Below are 21597 nucleotides of genomic sequence, written 5' to 3'. Positions count from 1 at the left end.
ATTTGCTCAGAGGAGGTGGAAGAGAATAATCCTAAACTTCACAGAGCATCAAAATCCCACAGTACCTTGGCTTTGCAATGCTACACTTCAGATTCCCTCCCCTCTTCCAATCTCCTATGCACCCCCTTTTTAGACCTCTGAAACTGGATCCTGCCCCCTGTCCACCTTTCCTTTGCTCTCACCTTTGGGCAGGATGAAGAGGAACCTCCGCTTCTCAAATGTGTAGACTTCGCTGAGGTTGGCCTGCTCCACCACATTAGTGGTGGCCGTGTTTGTATGGAGCACTTCTCCTTCATTCACCCGCAGCTGCACCCCGGCTTCGGACCCTTCCACCAGAGGATTCTCCGCTGTCAAGCGCAGGGCGTACTTCCCTAGTTCATTAAACTGCACGCTTTCCAGCTGGAAGTCGAGATCCAGAACCTTCTCTTCGGTCTTCAGGCGGGATTTCTGCAAGGTGGCTGGAACACGGGGCTCCCCTGCTTTTCCAGCCATGGCCAGGAGTATTCCAGAGAAGATCTCCAAATAGATTGGGATAGTCTGAGCTAATAATTCACCCACCAGATTAGTAGCATGGTGTCTTCATTCTAAAGAGGAGATTGTATTGAGTAAATAGAGATGGTTCCATTGCAGAATAGAGTAGAGTAGAGTAGAGTAGAGTGGAATAGAATAGAATAGAATAGAATAGAATAGAATTCTTTATTGGCCAAGTGTGATTGGACACACAAGGAATTTGTCTTTGGTGCAGATGCTCTCAGCGTACATAAAAGAAAATATAGATTTGTCAAGGTAGGTACAACACTGAATGATTGTCATAGGGGTCAAATAAGCAATGAAGAAACAATCAATATTAATAAAAAATATTAGGATACAAGCAACAAGTTAAAAACAAAAATCTCAGGATACAAGCAAAATGTTAGGACTTACAAACAAGTCCTAAGTGGGAGGAAAATGGTGATAGGAATGATGAGAAAAAAAACAGTAGAAATAGAAGGGCAGACTTAGTAAAAAGTTTGACAGTGTTGAGGGAATTATTTGTTTAGCAGAGTGATGGCATTCGGGAAAGAACTTCTTCTGTCTAGTTGTCTTGGTGTGCAGTGTTCTGTAGTGACGTTTTGAGAGTAGGACTTTAAACAGTTTGTGTCCAGAGATGCGAGGGGGTCAATAAATATTTCCACAGCCCTATTTTTGACTCGTGCAGTCTACAGGTCCTCAACGGAAGGCAGGTTGGCAGCAATTATTTTTTCTGCAGTTCTGATTCTCCTCTGAAGTCTGTGTCGGTCTTGTTGGGTTGTAAGTATCTAATACAGCCTTGACTTCTGAGCAAATGGAATGGACCCTTCATGGAAAAAAATTCATACATGTCCAAATCAGTCCATAATAGTCTCCCAAAGATCAGATCTTCTACTCACTTCTCCGGGGGTGCGATGCTACATTTCGCTCACTGCCTTTGAGGAACATGTTCAGGCTGAAGACCAAGGCACAAAGCTCGTCCTTGAATGGGAACAAACTTGGAAAATCGACTCGGAGTCCAGAAAACAAGTCACAAAGGAAGAAAGTGACCAGGTGTAGCAGGAAGCAAAAGTTGTGTGCTCCTTCCATTTGTTTGCACGAAGCCATGGCAACTTGACACAAGGTGTTGTGTGCCCTTGGATAAACAAAGCCAAGCTTGAATCTTTCAGAAAAAGAAATAAGAGTGGGGGAGGGAGAAACAGGCCCTGTGCAAACCTGCCCCAGAGACTGAACTCAAAGGGATATCAAAATGAATGGCTTTGATTTATTAATTCTTTTAGCACACTGGGCAAAGCAGTAAAGATTCAACAAAGAATGTTCTTTCTGCGCCAATGCAGGAAGCTCCAACTGCCCTAAGGAGCTGCTGATCCAGTTCTACAACAGGAATCATTGAGTCTGTCATCTGCATCTCCACAACTGTCTGGTTCGGTTCTGCAACCCAACAAGACCGACACAGACTTCAGAGGAGAATCAGAACTGCCGAAAAAACAATGGCTGCCAACCTGCCTTCCTTTGAGGACCTGTAGACTGCAGGAGTCAAAAAGAAGGCTGTGAAAATAGAATAGAATAGAATAGAATAGAATTTTAATTGGCCAAGTGTGATTGGACACAGCAATGAGGAAGCAATATTAATAAAAATCTTAGGATATAAGCAACAAGTTACAGTCATACAGTCAACATGGGAGGAAATGGGTGAAAGGAATGATGAGAAAAACTAGTAGAATAGAATAGAATATTTACACACTTCTCTCATCCTGGACATAAACTGTTTCAACTCCTACCCTCAAAATGCCGCTACAGAGCACTGCACACTGAGACAACTAGACACAAGAACGTTTTTTTCCAGAATGCCATCACTCTGCTAAACAAATAATTTCCTTATCACTATCAAACTATTTACCAACTTTGCACTACTATTACTACTGGGGGTTTTTCTCATCATTCCTGTCACCCATTTGCTCCCACTTAGGACTATATGACTGTAACCTATTGCTTGCATCCTTAAGATTTTTAGTAATATTGATTATTTGACCCCTATGACAATCATTAAGAGTTGTACCTCCTGATTCTGGACAAATTGAATAGAATTCTTTATTGCCCACGTGTGATTGGACACACAGGGGATTTTTCTTTGGTGTATATGCTCTCAGTGTACATAAAAGAAAAGCTACATTTGTCAAGAATGTATATTTTCTTTTATGTACACCTAGAGCATATGCACCAAAGGTTATGTTAGGTTTATACAAACTACTTTCCAGTACATGTTTGACAAATAAAACGAACAAACAAATAAATTTGACGGATGGGAGCCGAAATCCAGTCCCATCACTCTCCATAGAAGAGTTTGGCAACTTTCAGATGAGTGGGTGGCAAAGTCCACTCTGTCTTAAAGTTGTCAGGGCTGAGTGACAGGTCTAAACGACAGGTCTGATCCTGCTCGTGATTAGATATTTATTGACCGGCGGCGTTTGGAAACGTCAACTGCAAGAGGTTGAAATTGGGAGGCTGGAGCTTTCTGGCAAAGCTTCGAGTCCAACTTTGAGATGTTTCTGGGACTGAAGTAGAAGGAGAGGTGAGAAGACTTGAGAAGGTGTGGGGGGAACCTTCCATTTGGCAGAGGCCCCACACGAAATCCCCTCCTCCTTTTCCACCGGGCGGGTTGTTTTCAATTCCTGAGCCCCAGCCTGGCCCCAAGCCAATCTCTCCTAAGCACAGACAGGGGCTAAAGTTCCTCCCCCTCTACTACGAGTTCAACTTTACCTTTAAGTTTCGAGGCTGGGTCACCTCTGGAGACTTTTGATTGGATGGAGGAAGTTCTGGGGGGCAGCTGGAGTTTTTCAAAGTCCCTTTCTCACCCCTGGACCATGAAGTCTTGAGATAGCATCTCAGCAGGGGTCTCTCCAGAGTCCAAAGGTGTGTGGGTACAATTCTCCAAGGATAAACGTCCGTCCGAATCAGCGGCTCGGGTGGCTTGTATTCTTCGCACAACTTGGAGAGTTTGAAATTCAATTGTGTGTGCTTGTGTGTGTCTACCTGCCGTTGAGAAGTTGGCGTTCGGATTTGGTGTCTCCTGTAGAGCCCAGCCTGCTCAGGACTTAAATCTTAACACTGCTCAAGGTAATGTTCAACTTTTGCAAACTTTCTTTCTCTCTCTCTCTCTCTATTGTTGTGTTTTCTACGCCAATAAATAACCTTTGGCCCGGGCTAATTGCTGAACAGGTTTCCTTGGGAAAGAAAATAGATATATATATACAGATTCTTAAAGCCCTACAACAATCCTGACGACAAACCATGCTAAAGCTTGAATTGTATTTTATTTTTTTGCCCAAAAAGAAAATTAAGACATCTTTCTAAAGGGAAGGGTCACATTATTCCAGGTGAGCCAAATGGTTTATCCTCCTCCTCAATTAGAATTAAAAGTTAGAATTTTGTTTTCCTTTGTTCATTTGTAAGAGAAACTAAGAAACTTCTAATAAGAAGGTCTTTCTTTCTCTTTCTTTCTTTCTTTCTTTCTTTCTTTCTCTCTCTCTCTCTCTCTTTCCTTCCTTCTTTCTTTCTCTCTCTCTCTCTCCCCTTCTTTCTTTTTTTCCTTTCTTTCTTTCTCTCTCTCTTTCTTTCCTTCCTTCTTTCTTTCTCTCTCTCCTTTCTTCTTTCTTTCTTTGTCTCTGTCTCTTTCTTTCATTCTTTCTCTCTCTTTCTCTCTTTTGCTCTCTTTCCTTCCTTCTTTCTTTCTCCGTCCTTCCTTCCTTTTCTTTCTTTTTCTTTCTTTTTTTTTCTCTCTCTCCCTCCCTCTTTCTTTCTTTCTTTCTCTCTCTCTTTCTTTCCTTCCTTCCTTCTTTCTTTCTCTCTCTCCTTTCTTCTTTCTTTGTCTCTTTGTCTCTTTCCTTCTTTCTTTCCTTCTTTCTCTCTCCCTTTCTCTCTTCTCTCTCTTTCCTTCCTTGTTTCTTTCTCTGTCCTTCCTTCCTTTTCTTTCTTTTTCTTTCTTTTTTCCTCTCTCTCCTCCCTCTTTCTTTCTTTCTTTCTTTCTTTCTTTCTTCCTTCCTTTCTCCTTGGGAAATCAATCCATCAAGCATAATATGCTCTCTCTCTCCCTGGCAAGCTTTTCTCAGCAACAGAATTCTTAACAAGAAGAAAGGTGACAATTGTATAGTGGTTGTTTTTTTTTCTTTCCCCAAGTCTGTGTTCTTTTAAAAATATGATCACAAGGGAGCGCTTACCTTGTCAACTCCCAGCCTATTTCTCTCCCTTTAATAGAGGTGCTTATGTTAAATCTACAAGCAGCTGATGCTTTTGTTTCCTTTCATTTTACACGATGCCAATTTTACAGTTTTTTCTCTCCCCCTCCTCCTTTTGCTTAGCCTGCATTGTGATAGGGGGGGGGGATTTTCCCAAGGCCCCAGGAAAGCAAGTGCTTACCACAGAGGAGGTGAAAAAGGTATTTCATCAAAAGGCCATTGGCATTATTATTATTTTTTAAAAAGAAACCCTTAATAGCCCTGATTTCACAGCAAACAGGCATCTAATTGTGACACCGATTTGATTGCTTTTCCTTTTTAATAAAAAGAACAATTTATAGCCCCCTCCAGGTCACATTGACTCCTTGGTTAGAAGTGAATTTAAAGGGGGGGGGATCTTTAAAAAAAAATAGCAAACCACAGACTTTCCCTCTTGGCTATTAAACTCTGTGGCCTAGGGATCAATGAAGGTTTTTGGTTTTTTTTAAATAGCTCTTTTTAAGAAATGATAAATGGGAATAAAGACCAGGCGCCCCTCTCCATCCAAGATTTGTAATTGGATTGAGACAACCCAAGATTGGCAGTTTGGAGTTTCGCCTCTTCCCAATGAAGCCTTGAATCTTGGCTAGCTATTTAGTTTGTTTGTACAGTATTTTAATTTTTTTATTGATACACATACAAACAATAACAGACGTGCAACATATATTTGGGTTATTTACAAACCCATTTCTGTCAGAAATTCTTATCAGGGATATATACATTACTTTGTTAATGTTGTGCTTTCTCTTTTTTATTTAAATGATTACTTCCCTACATTTCATTTCCTTTGTCATTTAACAATAGCAATCGCATTTAATTTCATTTCATTTATTGGACTTCTTTCCAAAAATAAATTGGATTACTATGAGTCTGGGATGGTATTATTATTATTATTATTATTATTATTATTATTATTATTATTATTCATTCATTCATTCATTCATTCATTCATTTATTTATTTATTGGATTTGTATGCCACCCCTCTCCACAGACTCGGGGCGGCTAACAACAATGATAAAAACAGTATGTAGAAATCCAATTAATAAAACAACTAAAAACCCTTATAATAAAACCAAACATATAAGGTAGTATAAGGTAGTAGTTCCCGAGGTGGGCCCCACGTCCCATGGGGGGGGAGGCAATTTTATTTTTAATGGGAAAATGTGAACCTTGTTTAAACAATGTTGAGACTCTAGAAAGAGTGCAGAGAAGAGCAACAAAGATGATTAGGGCACTGGAGGCTAAAACATAGGAAGAACGGTTGCAGGAATTGGGCCTGGCTAGTTTAATGAAAGGAAGGACCAGGGGAGACATGATAGTGGTCTTCCAACATCTCAGGGGTTGCCACAAAGAAGAAGGAGTCAACCTATTCTTCAAAGCACCTGAGGGTAGAAAAAGAAGCAATGAGTGGAAACTAAACGAGGAGAGAAGCAACTTAGAACTAAGGAGAAAATTCCTGACCGTTAGAACAATTGATCAGTGGAACAGCTGGCCTCCAGAAGTTGTGAATGCTCCAACACTGGAAGTTTTTAAGAAGATGTTGGAGAACCATCTGTCTGAAGTAGTGTAGGGTTTCCTGCCTAAGCAGAGGGTTGGACTAGAAGACCTCCCTTCCAACTCTGTTGTTGTTGTTGTTGTGATGTTGATGATGATGTTAATGGCCTTTTAGGCTTCCTCCACATGAGTAGGAGTTCACTTTTTCAATAGTAAGAATTGTATGTGGGCGGTGAAGGAGGGCATCGGGATTTTAGAGATGCTTAGGCAGGGCATGGACCAAGAATGGTCCAGTCCACGGTCTCCTCAAGCAGGGGTTGGACTAGAAGACCTCCAAGATCCCTTCCAACTCCATTTATCTTCTGTAACTTGCCAAGGAGACACCATAGGAGCTCCTTCTAAAACTCTCCCCAAGGGACCCCTTGGAGATTGATTAAAACTGAATCATGTTGGGAAGGCTGTAATTTATTTCTAGGTGTGCAGTTGGTTGTGCTTGACCTCATGAATGAAGACTAAGGTTTCCCCTCCCCCCACCCCTTCCTTTGATGTCCTTTAAGCATAAGGGGTCCTTTTGTATCAAGGCTTCAGCGTTCCAGGCCATTACAGGCTATAATAATCCTTAATGTTTATTTGCTAAAGAACGAGTAAGCAGACTAGAGTTTGAGGCACAGCAAGAAAATTATTGACAAGAAAGTCATTTTGCAATTGAAACACACGTCGACCTCGTCCTAGGTTGTTGTTTTTTTTCTTTTCCCAAAAGGACTCCAAAAAATAGATTTTTACAATCTATTCTGAAATAGTTTTGCTGAACAACGCTACCAAAAATCCAGACAGGGAGAAGTCTGGTTCTGAAGGTCAATGATTTCATAGTTGAGAGGGAGATTGAAAAATGTGTTTTTTGGATATGGGCCAGGAATATGATCTCTCTCAGCTGGTAGTTCTCCCCTGTGGTCACTTTAAGAGGGGGCGGGATTTCAATTCCCCGAAATTCCCCAGGCAGTCATGCTGACTGGAGGATTCTGGGAGTTGAAGTCCACCCGTCTTACAATTGCCAAAGTTGAGAAATACTGCCCCAAGCGATAGTGCCTTGAGAAGTATTACAGGCCGACTCGGTAAATCACTTAGAGAGGGCTGTAAAGCACTATGTAAGTCGAAGTACGATTCCTTCCTTCTCTCCCAGTGGTTAGAATGCAGCATTGCAGGCTAACTATCCCTTCTACCAAGAGTTCAATTCTCACCAGGCTCAGCCTTCCATCTTTCCGAGGTGGGTAAAATGAGGACAAAGATTGCTGTGGACAAGAGGTTGATTCTAAACTGCTTTGAGAGGGCTGTAAGCATTATATAAGTCTAAGGGCTATTGCAATTGCTCTTCCTTTTTCCTTTCTCCTTCCTTCCTTCCCAGTGGTTAGAATCCAGCATTGCAGGCTAACTCTGCCCACTGCCAGTTAGAGAGGGCTATAAAGCACCATGAATCAGTATATAAGTGTAAGTGGGATTGCTATTGCTATAATCAAGCATCAACATTCCAGTTTGTATGACTAGCCAACCCAGATTGTTGGTCTATTTTGACGTTTTATCCAGATTTGCACTCTTCTTCTTCTTCTTCTTCTTCTTCTTCTTCTTCTTCTTCTTCTTCTTCTTCTTCTTCTCCTTCTCCTTCTCCTTCTCCTTCTCCTTCTCCTCCTCCTTCTTCCTCTTCCTCTTCCTCTTCTTCCTCTTCTTCTCCTTCTCCCCCTCCTCCTCCTTCTTCCTCTTCCTCTTCTTCTTCCTCTTCTTCTCCTTCTCCTCCTCCTTCTTCCTCTTCCTCTTTTTCGTCCTCTTCTTCTTCCTCCTCTTTCTCCTCCTCTTCTTCTCCTTCTTCTTCTCCTCCTCCTCCTCCTCCTCCTCCTCATTCTTCTTCCTCTTCCTCTTCTTCTTCCTCCAACTCCTCCTCTTCTTCTTCCTCCTCTTCTTCTTCGTCTTCTCCTTCTCCTCCTCCTTCTTCCTCTTCTTCTTCCTCCTCTTCCTCCTCCTCCTCCTCCTTCTTCAGTTCACCTCTTAAACATTGTGGGTAGTTCTCCCTGAATTAGCCAAGCAGAGAAGGAATGTAGAGCAATAAGAGTCTTGGAAGCAGACGATAACAATCGGCCTCTTTCATTTGAACTCTGAGGCCGGTTGGAATTGGCGAAGATCGCCTGCTGCAATCTCTCACACATTTGCAACTCCTTCGCTGTGAGTTGACACCTGTACAAACAGCTCTGGCCGGTAGTAACCCAACAGTGAGAAAGCAAAGGGCATTTGTAGGGTTTCCTGCCTAAGCAGGGGGTTGGACTAGAAGACCTCCAAGTTTCCTTCCAACTCTGTTGTTGTGGTTGTTATTATGGTTAATGGTTGTCACAGTCAGGAAATTCCTCCTTAGTTCTAGGTTGCTTCTCTCCTTGTTTAGTTTCCATCCGTTGCTTCTTGTTCTACCCTCAAGTGCTTTGGAGAATAGGTTGACTCCCTCTTCTCTTTGGCAGCCCCTGAGACAGTAATAGGTTGCTGATGGTGGGACGCAGTGAGAGTAGTAAGTTTTTGCCCTATTTATTGAATACTTAATAGTTTTTTTATTGTCCTTCCTTCTCTAGTACCTTAGTATAATCCTTAATTACTTTTAAAATAGGAAATAATTAAATAGTATGTTTTTACCCATAAATGCTTTCATGATTTTCATCATCATCTAGAACGGAATTTTTATAGCAATTCAGGAAAATTGAGCTACTTGCCTAATCTGTTATCATACTGAACCTCGTGGGTTCAGTGCAAAATCTTAAAATGTGACTGTGCTCCTCGACAAATAATGCTGCCTATGATTTGTCCTTTTTGTGGCTATTCAAATAACTGAAAAAGAGCCCAAGCACCTATTTGAAAACTTACCTTGATGGGTAAGCCACTCCCACCCAGTCACATGACTTTTAAGCCACCCTGGCCAGGTCACATGGTTGTCAAGCGACTCCCACCTGGTCACATGGCCAAGAAGCCACTCCTTACCCGGTCACATGACCATCAAGCCATACCCATAAAATAAGCCACACCCACGGTGTGGCAGTAAAAAAATTGGCAGCCCATCACTGCCCTGAGATATTGGAAGACTGCTATCATGCATTAATCTTTCTTGCAACTCCGAGCAGAGCTAATAGGGAGAGCAGAGAGTAGTAGATGCTTGGAACAAACTTCCAGCAGACATGGTTGGTAAATCCACAGTCACTGAAATTAAACATGCCTGGGATAAATATATATCCATCCTAGGAAAAAATACAGGAAACACTATAAGGGCAGACTAGATAAACCAGGAAGTCTTTTTCTGCTGTCAATCTTCTATGTTTCTATGTTTCTAGCTCCACTGAGTGAAATTCCCCCAGCCGGAAACTGATCTTTTATCATTTTGATTAAAAGCCACATGTTGTACACTCCATCCTCCCTTCTCCCATCCCTTTAACCTTCCCTGATTCTCCTCTCTGGCTCTATTTATTTGGGCAAGTAGCAAAAAACGCTCCCCGGGGAGTGATAGAGCGGGAGAAATGAATAATATTTATTGCAGTCATCAATCTCTCCCTTTGCTGTCACCCCATCAAAGCTTTGGCTTTTCCCAGCGGAGGTCAGGCAGAGGAGCAAAGAGATCAGGTTTTGGGTGAAACTAAGGTGGAGCTGAAAGGCCAGGCTGCAACACAGCACTAATCCTCTCATCTGGTTTTGTGTGTTGTCTCTCCTTTGGGAGTCTACAATTTCCTGTCGGGGCTCCTCTTGTCTTTATTCAGAACTAGTGGAATAAATTGGGAGACGGCATCTCTCTTGCCATTGAGGAAGATCACAAATTAATCATGATTTCACATTCGTTATTATTTCACATTCATCATTATTTCAACATTTAAGACCTTTCAACTAACTCCCCCTTATTACATCTCACCAACTTTTAGAAAACCCCTGTGCTTACTAAAATACACAAGAAACAATGTCCCAAGACCGAAAAGTACCAGATGGTGTAAGATACGGTTAGAAGCTGCCTATATTTTCCTGTTTACATGATTTGTATTTGCTAACTTCTCCTTTTTCTATTTATTTATTTATTTATTCACTCATTCATTCATTCATTCATTCATTCATTCATTCACTCACTCACTCACTCACACATTTATTTGTTTGTCTGTCTGTCTGTCTGTCTGTCTGTCTATCTATCTATCTATCTATCTATCTATCTATCTATCTATTTGTTTGATTTATATGCCACCCCCACTCCTGTTCTGTCGGGCTCTCTGGTAGAATCCTCCCAAAAATTCACAGGTACAAATTTCAGACACGCACACGTTTCAAAATTCAAAACAATGTTCTTTATAATGAAAATTCACTTAACCTAAGCCCTCTTTTGGTATAGCAAAGAGCCCTCATCTCCAAACAAACTGGTAATTTGTACAGGTCCCTTATCAGTTCTGAGATACTTAGCTTGCAGCTGTGAGGCAATTCACAGTCCTTCTTTCACAAAGTGAAACACACTTTGCTCTGGTTTAGTTTCAAAGCGGGGGAAAATCAGCACACAAAAGGTCAAAGTCAGTAAAGCAGGCACGAAACACAACGATCAGATTATCCTCCACAATGGCCAAACCCACAGGCTGCTATTTATAGCAGCCTCACTAATGACCACAGCCCCACCCAACCACAGGTGGGCTCATTTTCTTTTATAATAATCTCTCAGTTGTTGTTGCCTATGCATCGCTCTCCGCATGCATGGCTGTATCATTAACTCTTGTTCCGAATCCAAGGAGAAGCTAGAGAATTGATCTCCTTCTGAGCTGTCTGCCCCACTCTCCTCCTCCCTGTCACTCATGTCTTCTTGGTCAGAGGAGCCTTCATCAGCAGATTCCACCGGGGGCAAAACAGGCCTGCAGCATGTGGATGTCTCCCCCACATCCACAGTCCTTGGGGCAGGAGCAGGGCCAGAGCTAACCACAACACCTCCGAGGACTCGCGGCGGCGTACAACATATAGAAAACAACTAAATATCCTAAATCCCATTTTAAAATTAAACTAACTAGTCTAAAATCCCAGCTTCTTAAAAATCAATCACTCTCATTCATTCAAACAATCAAACATACATCCCATTCATCAGCCAGGGCCCAATATCTAATGGCCCCAGGCCTTATCCTATATACGGGTATAAGTAGAGGTACCACTGTACTATTTCCCTTGGATTTTTTTCCAAAAAAGATTTTTTTTAAAAGCATCCATTCAAATAGGTGTAAAGAGCAAAAAAATTGATTTTTTTTCTCCAAATGCTTTTCATCTCCTTAGGCTGAGTCTTGGGGAGAAACCAAGCTAAATAAATCTGTAGTTTCTTTAATCGCCTTGTTCTGGGCACGGCCTTTCCCAACTCAGGAGTCTTAGTTTGGTTTGTGTAGTGCGGTTTGAGTTGTTGTTGGGTTTTTTCTTTTTTTTGTTAACCCCCAACCTCTGTTCCTCCTTTGTTCTCATCTAATGCTCAGAGAGGATGAAGTCACTTTGGATAAATTCTTAGTGGGGTAGGGAAAAAAATAGGCTGAAAAGCAGTTTAAAGACAGAAGGAAACCGAGAGGCTTGTATGAAACACCAAGAGCTGGGCCAAGTTTATTTTTTTTAATTTCACCAGCAAAGTGTATCAGCTACAGGACAAATTTTGGGAAGGATTGGTTCTCCATCTCAGAAAATATCTTCTTTTCTTTTTTTAAAGACATTCTTTAGATTGGATTGCCTGGGAAATTAAAGAAAAGAGAAAAAAATGTCTTCGCAAGAGCTGCTAACAGATGAATTAGCCCTCACCGGCAACTACGCAGATGAAGATAATTGGTACATATACGAACAAATGGGAAACCCCAACGAGTGAGTATAAATGCTACTTATTTCCCATGTTTTATCTTTGCATCACCTTACTTCCCAGAATGTAAGGTTTGTTTCTAAAACTTCCTCTTGGTAAAGTGTTTATAAATATTCTTTTAAAAACCATTCCGGGCTTGGGAATATTCGTGTGCAACATTGAACGTTGTTTGGAAATCCAGTTTGATAATTGACAAGTTTATTTGTTGGTTTATACCTTCGGGACCGCCTTCTGCCGCACGAATCCCAGCGACCGATTAGGTTCCACAAAGTTGGCCTTCTCTGGGTTCCGTCGACAAAACAATGCCGTCTGGTGAGACCCAGGGGAAGAGCCTTCTCTGTGGCGGCCCCGACCCTCTGTAATCAACTCCCCTCCGGAGATTAAGATTGCCCCCACCCTCCTTGATTTTCGTAAACTCCTGAAAACCCACCTATGTCACATGGAGAAATTGATATACCCCTCGGCTGTTCCTTTTTATGTATGATTTGTTTGGAGTGCATGGTTGTTCTTAATAAGGGTTTAAAATATTGTTTTTAATATTGGATTTGAATATTGTATTGTTTGTTGTGAGCTGCTCCAGGTCCTCGGAAAGTGGCGGCATACAAATCTAATAAATTATTATTATTATTATTATTATTATTATTATTATTATTATTATTTAGTTTGTTTATTGATTGATTGATTGATTGATTGGATTTGTATGCCGCCCCTCTCCGGGGACTCGGGGCAGCTCACAACATATCAAAGAAAAAATAATAGTACATCTAGATCCAATTAATATAATTAAAAACCCTAAAAAATTCTAATGTAATTAAAAACATCCATTTCCACTCACTCCGTGAAACACACTAAAACACTCTTTGGTCAGGGAGGAAGATCTAATGACCCCAGGCCTGGCGACATAGATGAGTCTTTAAACTTTTTCAGAAGGCGAGGAGGGGAGGGGCAGTGCAAATCTCTGGGGGGAGCTGATTACAGAGGGCCGAGGCCCCCATAGAGAAGGCTCTTCCCCTAGGTCCCACCAACCAATATTATCTGGTTGATGGGACCCTGAGGAGGCCAACTCTGTGGGACCTGACCGGACGCTGGGATTCGTGCAGCAGAAGGTGGTCTCAGAAGTAACCTGGTCCGTTGGTTGGAAGTATTTTTCAGAAAACAGGGAAGAGGGTCTCGCTGGGTTTGCTAGCTGTTAGGAAAACGTGTCTCGTATTTACACAAATCAAGCGATGGATATTTCATGGTTAATACTGTGTGAGCTTCCCAAAGAAATCCAGGCATTTAAGATGGGTGTAGGGAAAGGGGCTTGATTCTATCCGTAGCTAGTTCAGCAGTTAGCCCTCGGATGGGATTAAATATCCGCATTTCTAACATAACTCACTAATTCTGCCCCGAAGTCGGATTAATGGTGCATAAGCAGCCGAGGGTGAATTGAAACATTCTTCGCTTTCCCAGCTCCAACTCAGAGGGGTGTAAAACACAGAGGAAGCTTTGATGCTTTGCTGTTTTTTGGTTGGTTTGCATCCCTGGCTATTAATTCATTTATGACAGAATGCTAGAATGCAAAAGTTGGGAGTTAATTTGAAGGTCACCTACCCCTACCTCAGTGTTCCTCAACTTTAATCCCCAGAATTCTCCAGCCAACATGATGCCTGATGGTTGAGAAATATTGATGTAACCCCAACCCCTTTACAGGAATCCATTCTGACAACATTCCCAACAGATGACTATTCCACCTCTGTTTAAACTCTTCCAAAGAACTCACAATCTCTCAAGGGTATTAGCTCTGTCATTGAAAGAATCTCTCTGTTAAGAATTTTTCCTGCTGTCCAACTCACATTGTCTTCCTCATAATTTAAATCTGTTGTTCCTTGTCTTGGCTTCCAGTCAACGATGGGACAAGCCCATCCATCTCATGCCATCCAGATATTGACAAAATTGAACAGGTCCAAAGATGGGCTACAAGAATGGTGGAAGGTCTTAAGCATAAAACGTATCAGGAAAGATTTCATGAACTCAATCTGTATAGTCTGGAGGACAGAAGGAAAAGGGGGGAACATGATCGAAACATTTAAATATGTTAAAGGGTTAAATAAGGTCCAGGAGGGAAGTGTTTTTAATAGGAAAGTGAACACAAGAACAAGGGGACACAATCTGAAGTTAGTTGGGGGAAAGATCAAAAGCAACATGAGAAAATATTATTTTACTGAAAGAGTAGTAGATCCTTGGAACAAACTTCCAGCAGACGTGGTAGATAAATCCACAGTAACTGAATTTAAACATGCCTGGGATAAACATATATCCATCCTAAGATAAAATACAGAAAATAGTATAAGGGCAGACTAGATGGATCATGAGGTCTTTTTCTGCCGTCAGTCTTCTATGTTTGTATGTTTCTATCCTGACATATAAATTGCACCCACGTGATGCAAGAGGAAACGAACGTGTAGCAAGGTAATTTAGAACCCACCCCTGCCTTGGAGGTCTTCTGCTTAGGCTACACTACTTTAGATAGATGGTTATCCAACTTCTGCTTAAAAACGTCCAGGGTTGGGGCATTCACAACTTCTGGAGGCAAGTCGTTCCACTGGATCAACTGTTCTAACGCTCAGGAAATTTATCCTTAGTTCTAAGTTGCTTCTCTCCTTGCGAGCTTTTAAATTCAGAAAACCTCCTTCAAAGGCTGTAACTTTATCCAGGTTCAAGCTTGGTCGACCCACAAGCTTCCAACTCTTTTTGGAAAGTCATACAAAGAGCTGTTTTTTTCACCAGGCTGATAAACTACCTGTGCTTTTAGGGTTTTTTGCTGGATTTAAACAGGGGGGGGGAGACATTTCAACCCCCCCCCAAAAAGCCCACTTCCTCTTAACCCTTGTATGCTGTTCGAAAAAAGTTCCTAGTGATATGTTCGGGTCACATACGACCCGGACAGAAAACACTTCATTTGAAGTGCTTATGTTTGGTCAATTTGAAAACTTTTTTCACTTGGAAAGTAGTCTGAACATTTCTGCACACAATGATATGAAAATTGAAATGAAAAAATTAATCCTTATTGGTTTATTTTGCACATAAATGTGCTGCCCCCCCCGTTTTTGTGATTTTTTTTCAATTTATGGATAGTTTTGCTTGCAAAATGCATTCTATTTTACTAAAGTTGGTGTGGGATTGGTAGCTTGAACATTACTGCACACAATGATATGAAAATTGAACTGAAAAAATTAATCCTTATTGGTTTATTTTGCACATAAATGTGCCTCCCCCCGTTTTTGTGAAATAGTCTTTACTTTATGGATAGTTTTGCTAGCAGAATGCATTCTATTTTGCTAAAGTTGGTGTGGGATTTGTAGCTTGAACATTTCTGAACATAATGATATGAAAATTGAACTGGAAAAATTGATGCATATTGGTTTATTTTGCATATAAATTTATTTCAATTTATATAAAAATTATGCTGTTAATTTCAAACTTACATACTTTTTTTTAGTAAAATGGATTTCTTTCATAAAATTAGTTATCTGGCTACAATGTGGTTGATTTTCAAAAGGATATTCCAAATATTTATAGACAAATATGTATAAACAGTGACAATAATGGCACACAGCAAGGCCGGGGGGGTGGCCCTTTTGTGGCAAAAATAAACCAATAAGAACCATTTTTTTCAGTTCATTTATATTTTTCTCATGTTCAGAAATGTTCAATTTAGTATATCAAACCTTTTGGGGGAAAATTCCTTAGGGATTTGTAGCCTTAAAAAATATAAATTGACACGAAATTCAGAAAGGATGGGGGGAGGGGCTTTTTGATCAAAATAAAAATATAAGTCTCAATTTTTCCAGTTCAATTTTCATATCATTATGTTCATAAATGTTCAAACTAGTTTTCCAGTTGAAAAAGTTTTCAAAAAGATTAAATTCAAGTACCTAAAAAAAATATTTTTGGTCCTGTCATATACGAACAGAAACAGATTTGAAGTTATGATTTTTTTTTGCCCAGAAAACAATTAGCCACCACCCCAAAAATATTTTTTGATGACCAGCATTGTTAAATTGAGTAAATGAATGCCTAAGATTTTAAAGAATATTTCGGATTTGGAGCATAAAAAAATAAAAAGTGAAAATGATTGCAAGCAGCCGAGGGGGGGGGGGAGGCCTTATTTCTGATGTTAAAAAACCAGTAAGAATCATTTTTTTCAGTTCCTTTATATTTTTCTTATATTCAGAAATGTTCAAGCTACCAATCCCACACCAACTCCAGTAAAATAGAATGGATTTTGCAAGCAAAACTATCCATAAATTGAAAAAAAATCACAAAAACGGGGGGGGCGGCACATTTATGTGCAAAATAAACCAATAAGGATTATTTTTTTCATTTCAATTTTCATATCATTGTGTGCAGAAATGTTCAGACTACTTTCCAAGTGAAAAAAGTTTTCAAATTGACCAAACATAAGCACTTCAAATGAAGTGTTTTCGGTCCGGGTCGTATGTGACCCGAACATAACATTAGGAACTTTTTTTGCTCAGCAAAAACTAAGCCCCCCACCCCCCCAAAAAAATTCTCATAGAGAGAACCCCTGAAATGATGAAAAGTCATGAAATTTCAAGTTTCAGATATGCAGGGAAAAATTTTTACAGGGACTCAAACTTGGCTTCGGGTCGCATACGACCCGAACAGAACAGCAGGGTTAAATTACCACGGTGCCACAAAAGCAGTTGTGTCTTAGAAAATCTGTTGCTTGTTTGGATTTATTCTAATAAGCACCTTCAGTTACATTTCCATGCTACTCCATCTTCGTAAATCCAACAAACCGCATGACAGATATTAGCGCTTTTAATCTCTGCTCCAAGTCAAGCTTTTTGGCTTATTATGGGCTTTGGGGTTGCTTTCGGTTGCTATAATTATTCCTTTTAATTTTCTATGCTTTCCGTGAAGCCAATGCTTCTAATGTCTACTTTTAAAGCACTATTTTAAACTATTGAGTTTGTCTCAGTGAGGAACTATATGTATGTGGGATTTACAACACAGTTGGAAGGGACCTTGGAGGTCTTCTAGTCCAACCCCCTGCCTAGGCAGGAAACTCTACACTACTTCAGACAGATGGTTATCCAACATCTGCTTAAAAACTTCCAGCATTCACAACTTCTGGAGGCAAGCTGTTCCACTGATTAACTGTTCTGACTGTCAGGAAATTTCTCCTTAGTCCTAAGTTGCTTCTCTCCTTGTATAGAATAGAATAGAATAGAATAGAATTTTATTAGCCAAGTGTGATTGGACACACAAGGAATTTGTCTTGGTGCATATGCTCTCAGCGTACATAAAATAAAATATACATTTGTCAAGAATCATGTGGTACGACACTTAATGATTGTCATAGGGGTCAAATAAGCAATGAAGAAGCAATATTAATAAAAATCTTAGGATATAAGCAACAAGTTACAGTCATACAGTCAACATGGGAGGAAATGGGTGATAGGAATGATGAGAAAAACTAGTAGAATAGAAGTGCAGATTTAGTAGAAAGTAGAGTGATGGCGTTCGGGGGAAAACTGTTCTTGTGTCTTGGTGTGCAGTGCTCTGTAGCGACATTCTGAGGGTAGGAGTTGAAACCATTTGTGTCCAGGATGTGAGGGGTCAGTAAATATTTTCCCTGCCCTCTTTAGACTTAGTTTCCACCCATTGCTTCGTGTTCTACCCTCAGGTGCTTTGGAGGATAGGTTGACTCCTTCTTCTTTGTGGCAACCCATGAGATATTAGAACACTTCTATCATGTCCTCCCTGGTCCTTCTTTTCATTAAACTGGCCATGCCCAATTCCTGCAACCGTTCTTCATATGTTTTAGCCTCCAGTCCCCTAATCATCTTTGTTGCTCTTCTCTGCACTTTTTCTAGAGTCTCAGCATCCTTTTTGCATTGTGGTGACCAAAACTGAATGCAGTATTCCAAGTGTGGCCTTAACACTTTTAAATTGTTTTGATACTTTCTTGCAGCATGGCTTCTGGCATTAATCCCGATTGCCAACTGACCATCCCATTCGACCTCTATCACTGCGGCATGGCTCCCGTTTCTGTAAGTATTTTAGGGGGGGGGGAAACAAGTTTGGAGATGAGTCTCTTTGGCCTTTGTGGGGCACTTCTTGAAGAGGTAACGGGACAAAGGAGTTATAGAGAGAAAGGAGCAATATCCAAACTACAGTGATACCTTGTCTTACAAACTTAATTGGTTCCAGGACAAGGTTCTTAAGGTGAAAAGTTTGTAAGACGAAACAATGTTTCCCATAGGAATCAATGGAAAAGTGATTAATGCGTGCAAGCCCAAAATTCACCCCTTTTGCCAGCCGAAGCGCCCGTTTTTGTGCTGCAGGGATTCCTCTGAGGCTCCCCTCTATGGGAAACCCCACCTCCCGACTTCTGTGTTTTTGCGATGCTACAGGGGATAATCCCAGCAGTGCAAAAATGAGCACTTCGCTGGCAACAGAAGTCCGGAGGTGGGGTTTCCTAGCAAAGGGAGCATCAGTGAAATCGCAGCATCGCAAAAACACCGAAGTCCTCGAAACCCCACCTCCAGACCTCTGTGTTTTTGCGATGCTGTGATTTCACTGAGGCTCCCCTTGCTGAGAAACCCCACCTCTGGACTTCCATTACCAGCGAACCGCCCGTTTTTGCGCTGCTGGGATTCCCCTGCAGCATCACAAAAACACGGAAGTCCAGAGGTGGGGTTTCCCATGGAGGGGAGCCTCAGGGGAATCCCAGCAGCGCAAAAACGGGTGCTTCGCTGGCAACGGAAGTCCAGAGGTGGGGCATCCCAGCGGCGGCCGTGGGTTTGTAAGGTGAAAATAGTTTGTAAGAAGAGGCAAAAAAATCTTAAACCCCGGGTTTGTATCTTAAAAAGTTTGTATGATGAGACGTTTGTAAGACGAGGTATTACTGTACGAGGCTCGCCCAGAAAGCAATGCACCCCATTTTTTTTCTTCAACCATTATTTATTGAACACAATGAAACTTACACACAAGAAAGAATGATGTTTCTTCTACACTCCCTATTTATCCACGTAATCTCCGTCCCGTTCTATGGCCTTCCTCCAATGAGACACAAGGTTGTGTATTCCCTGTCGGTACCACTCCTTGTTCTGGTCACGAAGCCATTTCTGCTCTGTGCGAATCACATCTAATGGCCTCGCCTTCTGTACCCAGCGACTAACCGTACTTCTGTCGACTGCAGATTCTCCATAAACTGTACACAAATGTTTGTGAATGTTCCCAACAGTTTCTTTCTCCACAGTGAGAAATTCAATGACGACACATTACATGCTTGTAATATACATCACTTACAGATGCCATTTCGAAACACTGCTGCAGCTATGTCTGAAGAAATGCAAAATTTACACACGCACTTCTGACAATTCAAATAAAGTAAAGTTTTGCATTCTTAACATTACTGTAGGCTGAGAAAAAAATGTGTTGCATTGCTTTCTGGGCGACCCTTGTATCTTGCACAACATTTGTGAAGCTGATTGGAATGTATCATCTACCAATCCATGAAATAGACAAGTGTGGACTTCAACTCCCAGAATTCCCCAGCCAGCTACAGGGATTCTGGAAGTGGTAGACCGCTCGTCTTCAAGCTGCCAAGCTTCAGAAACACTGAAAGAGATTGTGAATTTGATACTAAACCTTAGCTGCAAATATCTAACTTGCTTATTTAGCCAGGAACGTAAATTACATCTCCCTGGGGCTTTGCTCCCTTCAATGAGCCTTAAAGAAAGCATTAATTTAAGGACATAAGAAACCACATTCAGAAGGGAGGGTGGGAGGGGAGGGGAAGAGGAGGGAAAGGAAGAGAAGGAAGAGGGAAGGGAAAGGAAGGATTTAGGGGTCGTGATTTCTGACAGTCTCAAAATGGGTGAACAGTGTGGTCGGGCGGTAGGAAAAGCAAGTAGGATGCTTGGCTGCATAGCTAGAGGTATAACAAGCAGGAAGAGGGAAATTGTGATCCCCTTATATAGAGCGCTGGGGAGACCACATTTGGAATACTGTGTCCAGTTCTGGAGACCTCACCTACAAAAAGATATTGACAAAATTGAACGGGTCCAAAGACAGGCTACAAGAATGGTGGACGGTCTTAAGCATAAAACGTATCAGGAAAGACTTCATGAACTCAATCTGTATAGTCTGGAGGACAGAAGGAAAAAGGGGGAAATGATCGAAACATTTAAATATGTTAAAGGGTTAAATAAGGTTCAGGAGGGAAGTGTCTTTAATAGGAAAGTGAACCCAAGAACAAGGGGACACAATCTGAAGTTAGTTGGGGGAAAGATCAAAAGCAACATGAGAAAATATTATTTGACTGAAAGAGGAGTAGATGCTTGGAACAAACTTCCAGCAGACATGATTGGTCAATCCTCAGTCACTGAATTGAAACATGCCTGGGATAAACATATATCCATCCTAAGATAAAATACAGGAAATAGTATAAGGGCAGACTAGATGGACCAGGAGGTCTTTTTCTGCCGTCAATCTTCTATGTTTCTATGTTTTTATGTTTCTAAAGGAAAGGAAAGGAAAGATGGAGAGAGAAGGGAAGGAAGGAAGGAAGGAAGGAAGGAAGGAAGGAAGGAAGGGATTATTTATCGAAGTGAGCTCCTAGCTTTTCATCCAAATATAAACCAGATCTAAACTGATAATCTTTTCTAACATAAGCCACGGTTAGCTTTGTGACCATCCAGGTTTGTTGGATTCACACATCAGTCCGTAACAAGGTTTATTGCATTTTTTTCTGACTGGCTGACTAACACTTTCAATTGCTACCATCAGCCCTCCATCACCACGACCACCTCTTGTTTTTCATCCTCACAACAGCCCTGTGAAGTAGGCTAGAGCCCAGATTGTGCAAGAATGAACAGTGTAGCATTTTAGCATTTCTGTTCCAGGTTTCTTTGGCTGTCTTTGTTTGTGTTGCCATAACAACTATCTCCCCACCACGAGCAGCTGAAAAGAATTGCTGCCAATGTTGTACATGTAGTGGAATTGTGGGGTTAACCCCCTCCACACACACACTTTTACTATCCCTTGTTGACAGCTGCTGAAATGTTCATCTGCTGGAAAGGGAGTGTGGCCAGATATGGTTTTACAGTTTTGAGAAAGTTTAGGACTGTGTTTTAAACACTGCAAAATCCCCTACATGCAGCGTGGCAGATGGCCCGATCCAAAATACGGCTGGGCATAAAACCATTTTTATATTTCAAAATGCTCTTGGCCACTTGGGTGGGTTTATGGAAGAATTTATAATTGAAATGGAATTGGAATCTGTGAAAAGAAACTTCATGGATGGATAGATGGATGGATGGATGGATAGATGATGGATGGATGGATGGATGGATGGAAGGAAGGAAGGAAAGAAGGAAGGAAGGAAGGAAGGAAAGATGGGATGGATAAATAAATAAAATAGATAGATAGATAGATAG

The 21597-nt window shown here is 41.1% G+C and overlaps 2 protein-coding genes across 3 annotated transcripts in view; one reads left to right on the top strand and one right to left on the bottom strand.

Annotated features, from left to right (window-relative positions):
- Positions 1 to 1578, bottom strand: part of CCDC33 (coiled-coil domain containing 33) — a 105175-nt gene extending 103597 nt beyond the window's left edge. The window contains exon 1 of the mRNA XM_070762765.1: positions 183 to 1578. Within this exon, the coding sequence (XP_070618866.1) occupies positions 183 to 492 (310 nt within the window). The 5' untranslated portion in view covers positions 493 to 1578. The remainder of the gene's footprint in view (positions 1 to 182) is intronic.
- Positions 1579 to 2947: 1369 nt separating this feature from the next.
- The window catches only part of STRA6 (signaling receptor and transporter of retinol STRA6), a 37658-nt gene continuing 19008 nt past the window's right edge, over positions 2948 to 21597 (top strand). The window contains exons 1-3 of one of the 2 annotated variants that reach the window (XM_070762624.1): positions 2948 to 3627; positions 11999 to 12147; positions 18126 to 18204. In XM_070762624.1, the coding sequence (XP_070618725.1) occupies positions 12047 to 12147; positions 18126 to 18204 (180 nt within the window). In that variant the 5' untranslated portion in view covers positions 2948 to 3627; positions 11999 to 12046. Of the gene's footprint in view, positions 3628 to 3782; positions 3888 to 11998; positions 12148 to 18125; positions 18205 to 21597 lie in introns of those variants that run through there. The other variant, XM_070762625.1, reaches the window with a different exon arrangement.

The sequence above is a fragment of the Erythrolamprus reginae genome, chromosome 10 (genome assembly GCF_031021105.1).
Source record: "Erythrolamprus reginae isolate rEryReg1 chromosome 10, rEryReg1.hap1, whole genome shotgun sequence".
Lineage (NCBI taxonomy): Eukaryota > Metazoa > Chordata > Lepidosauria > Squamata > Dipsadidae > Erythrolamprus > Erythrolamprus reginae.
The sequence above is the reverse complement of the archived record's forward strand: the minus strand, read 5'-3'. Positions and strand labels throughout refer to the sequence as shown.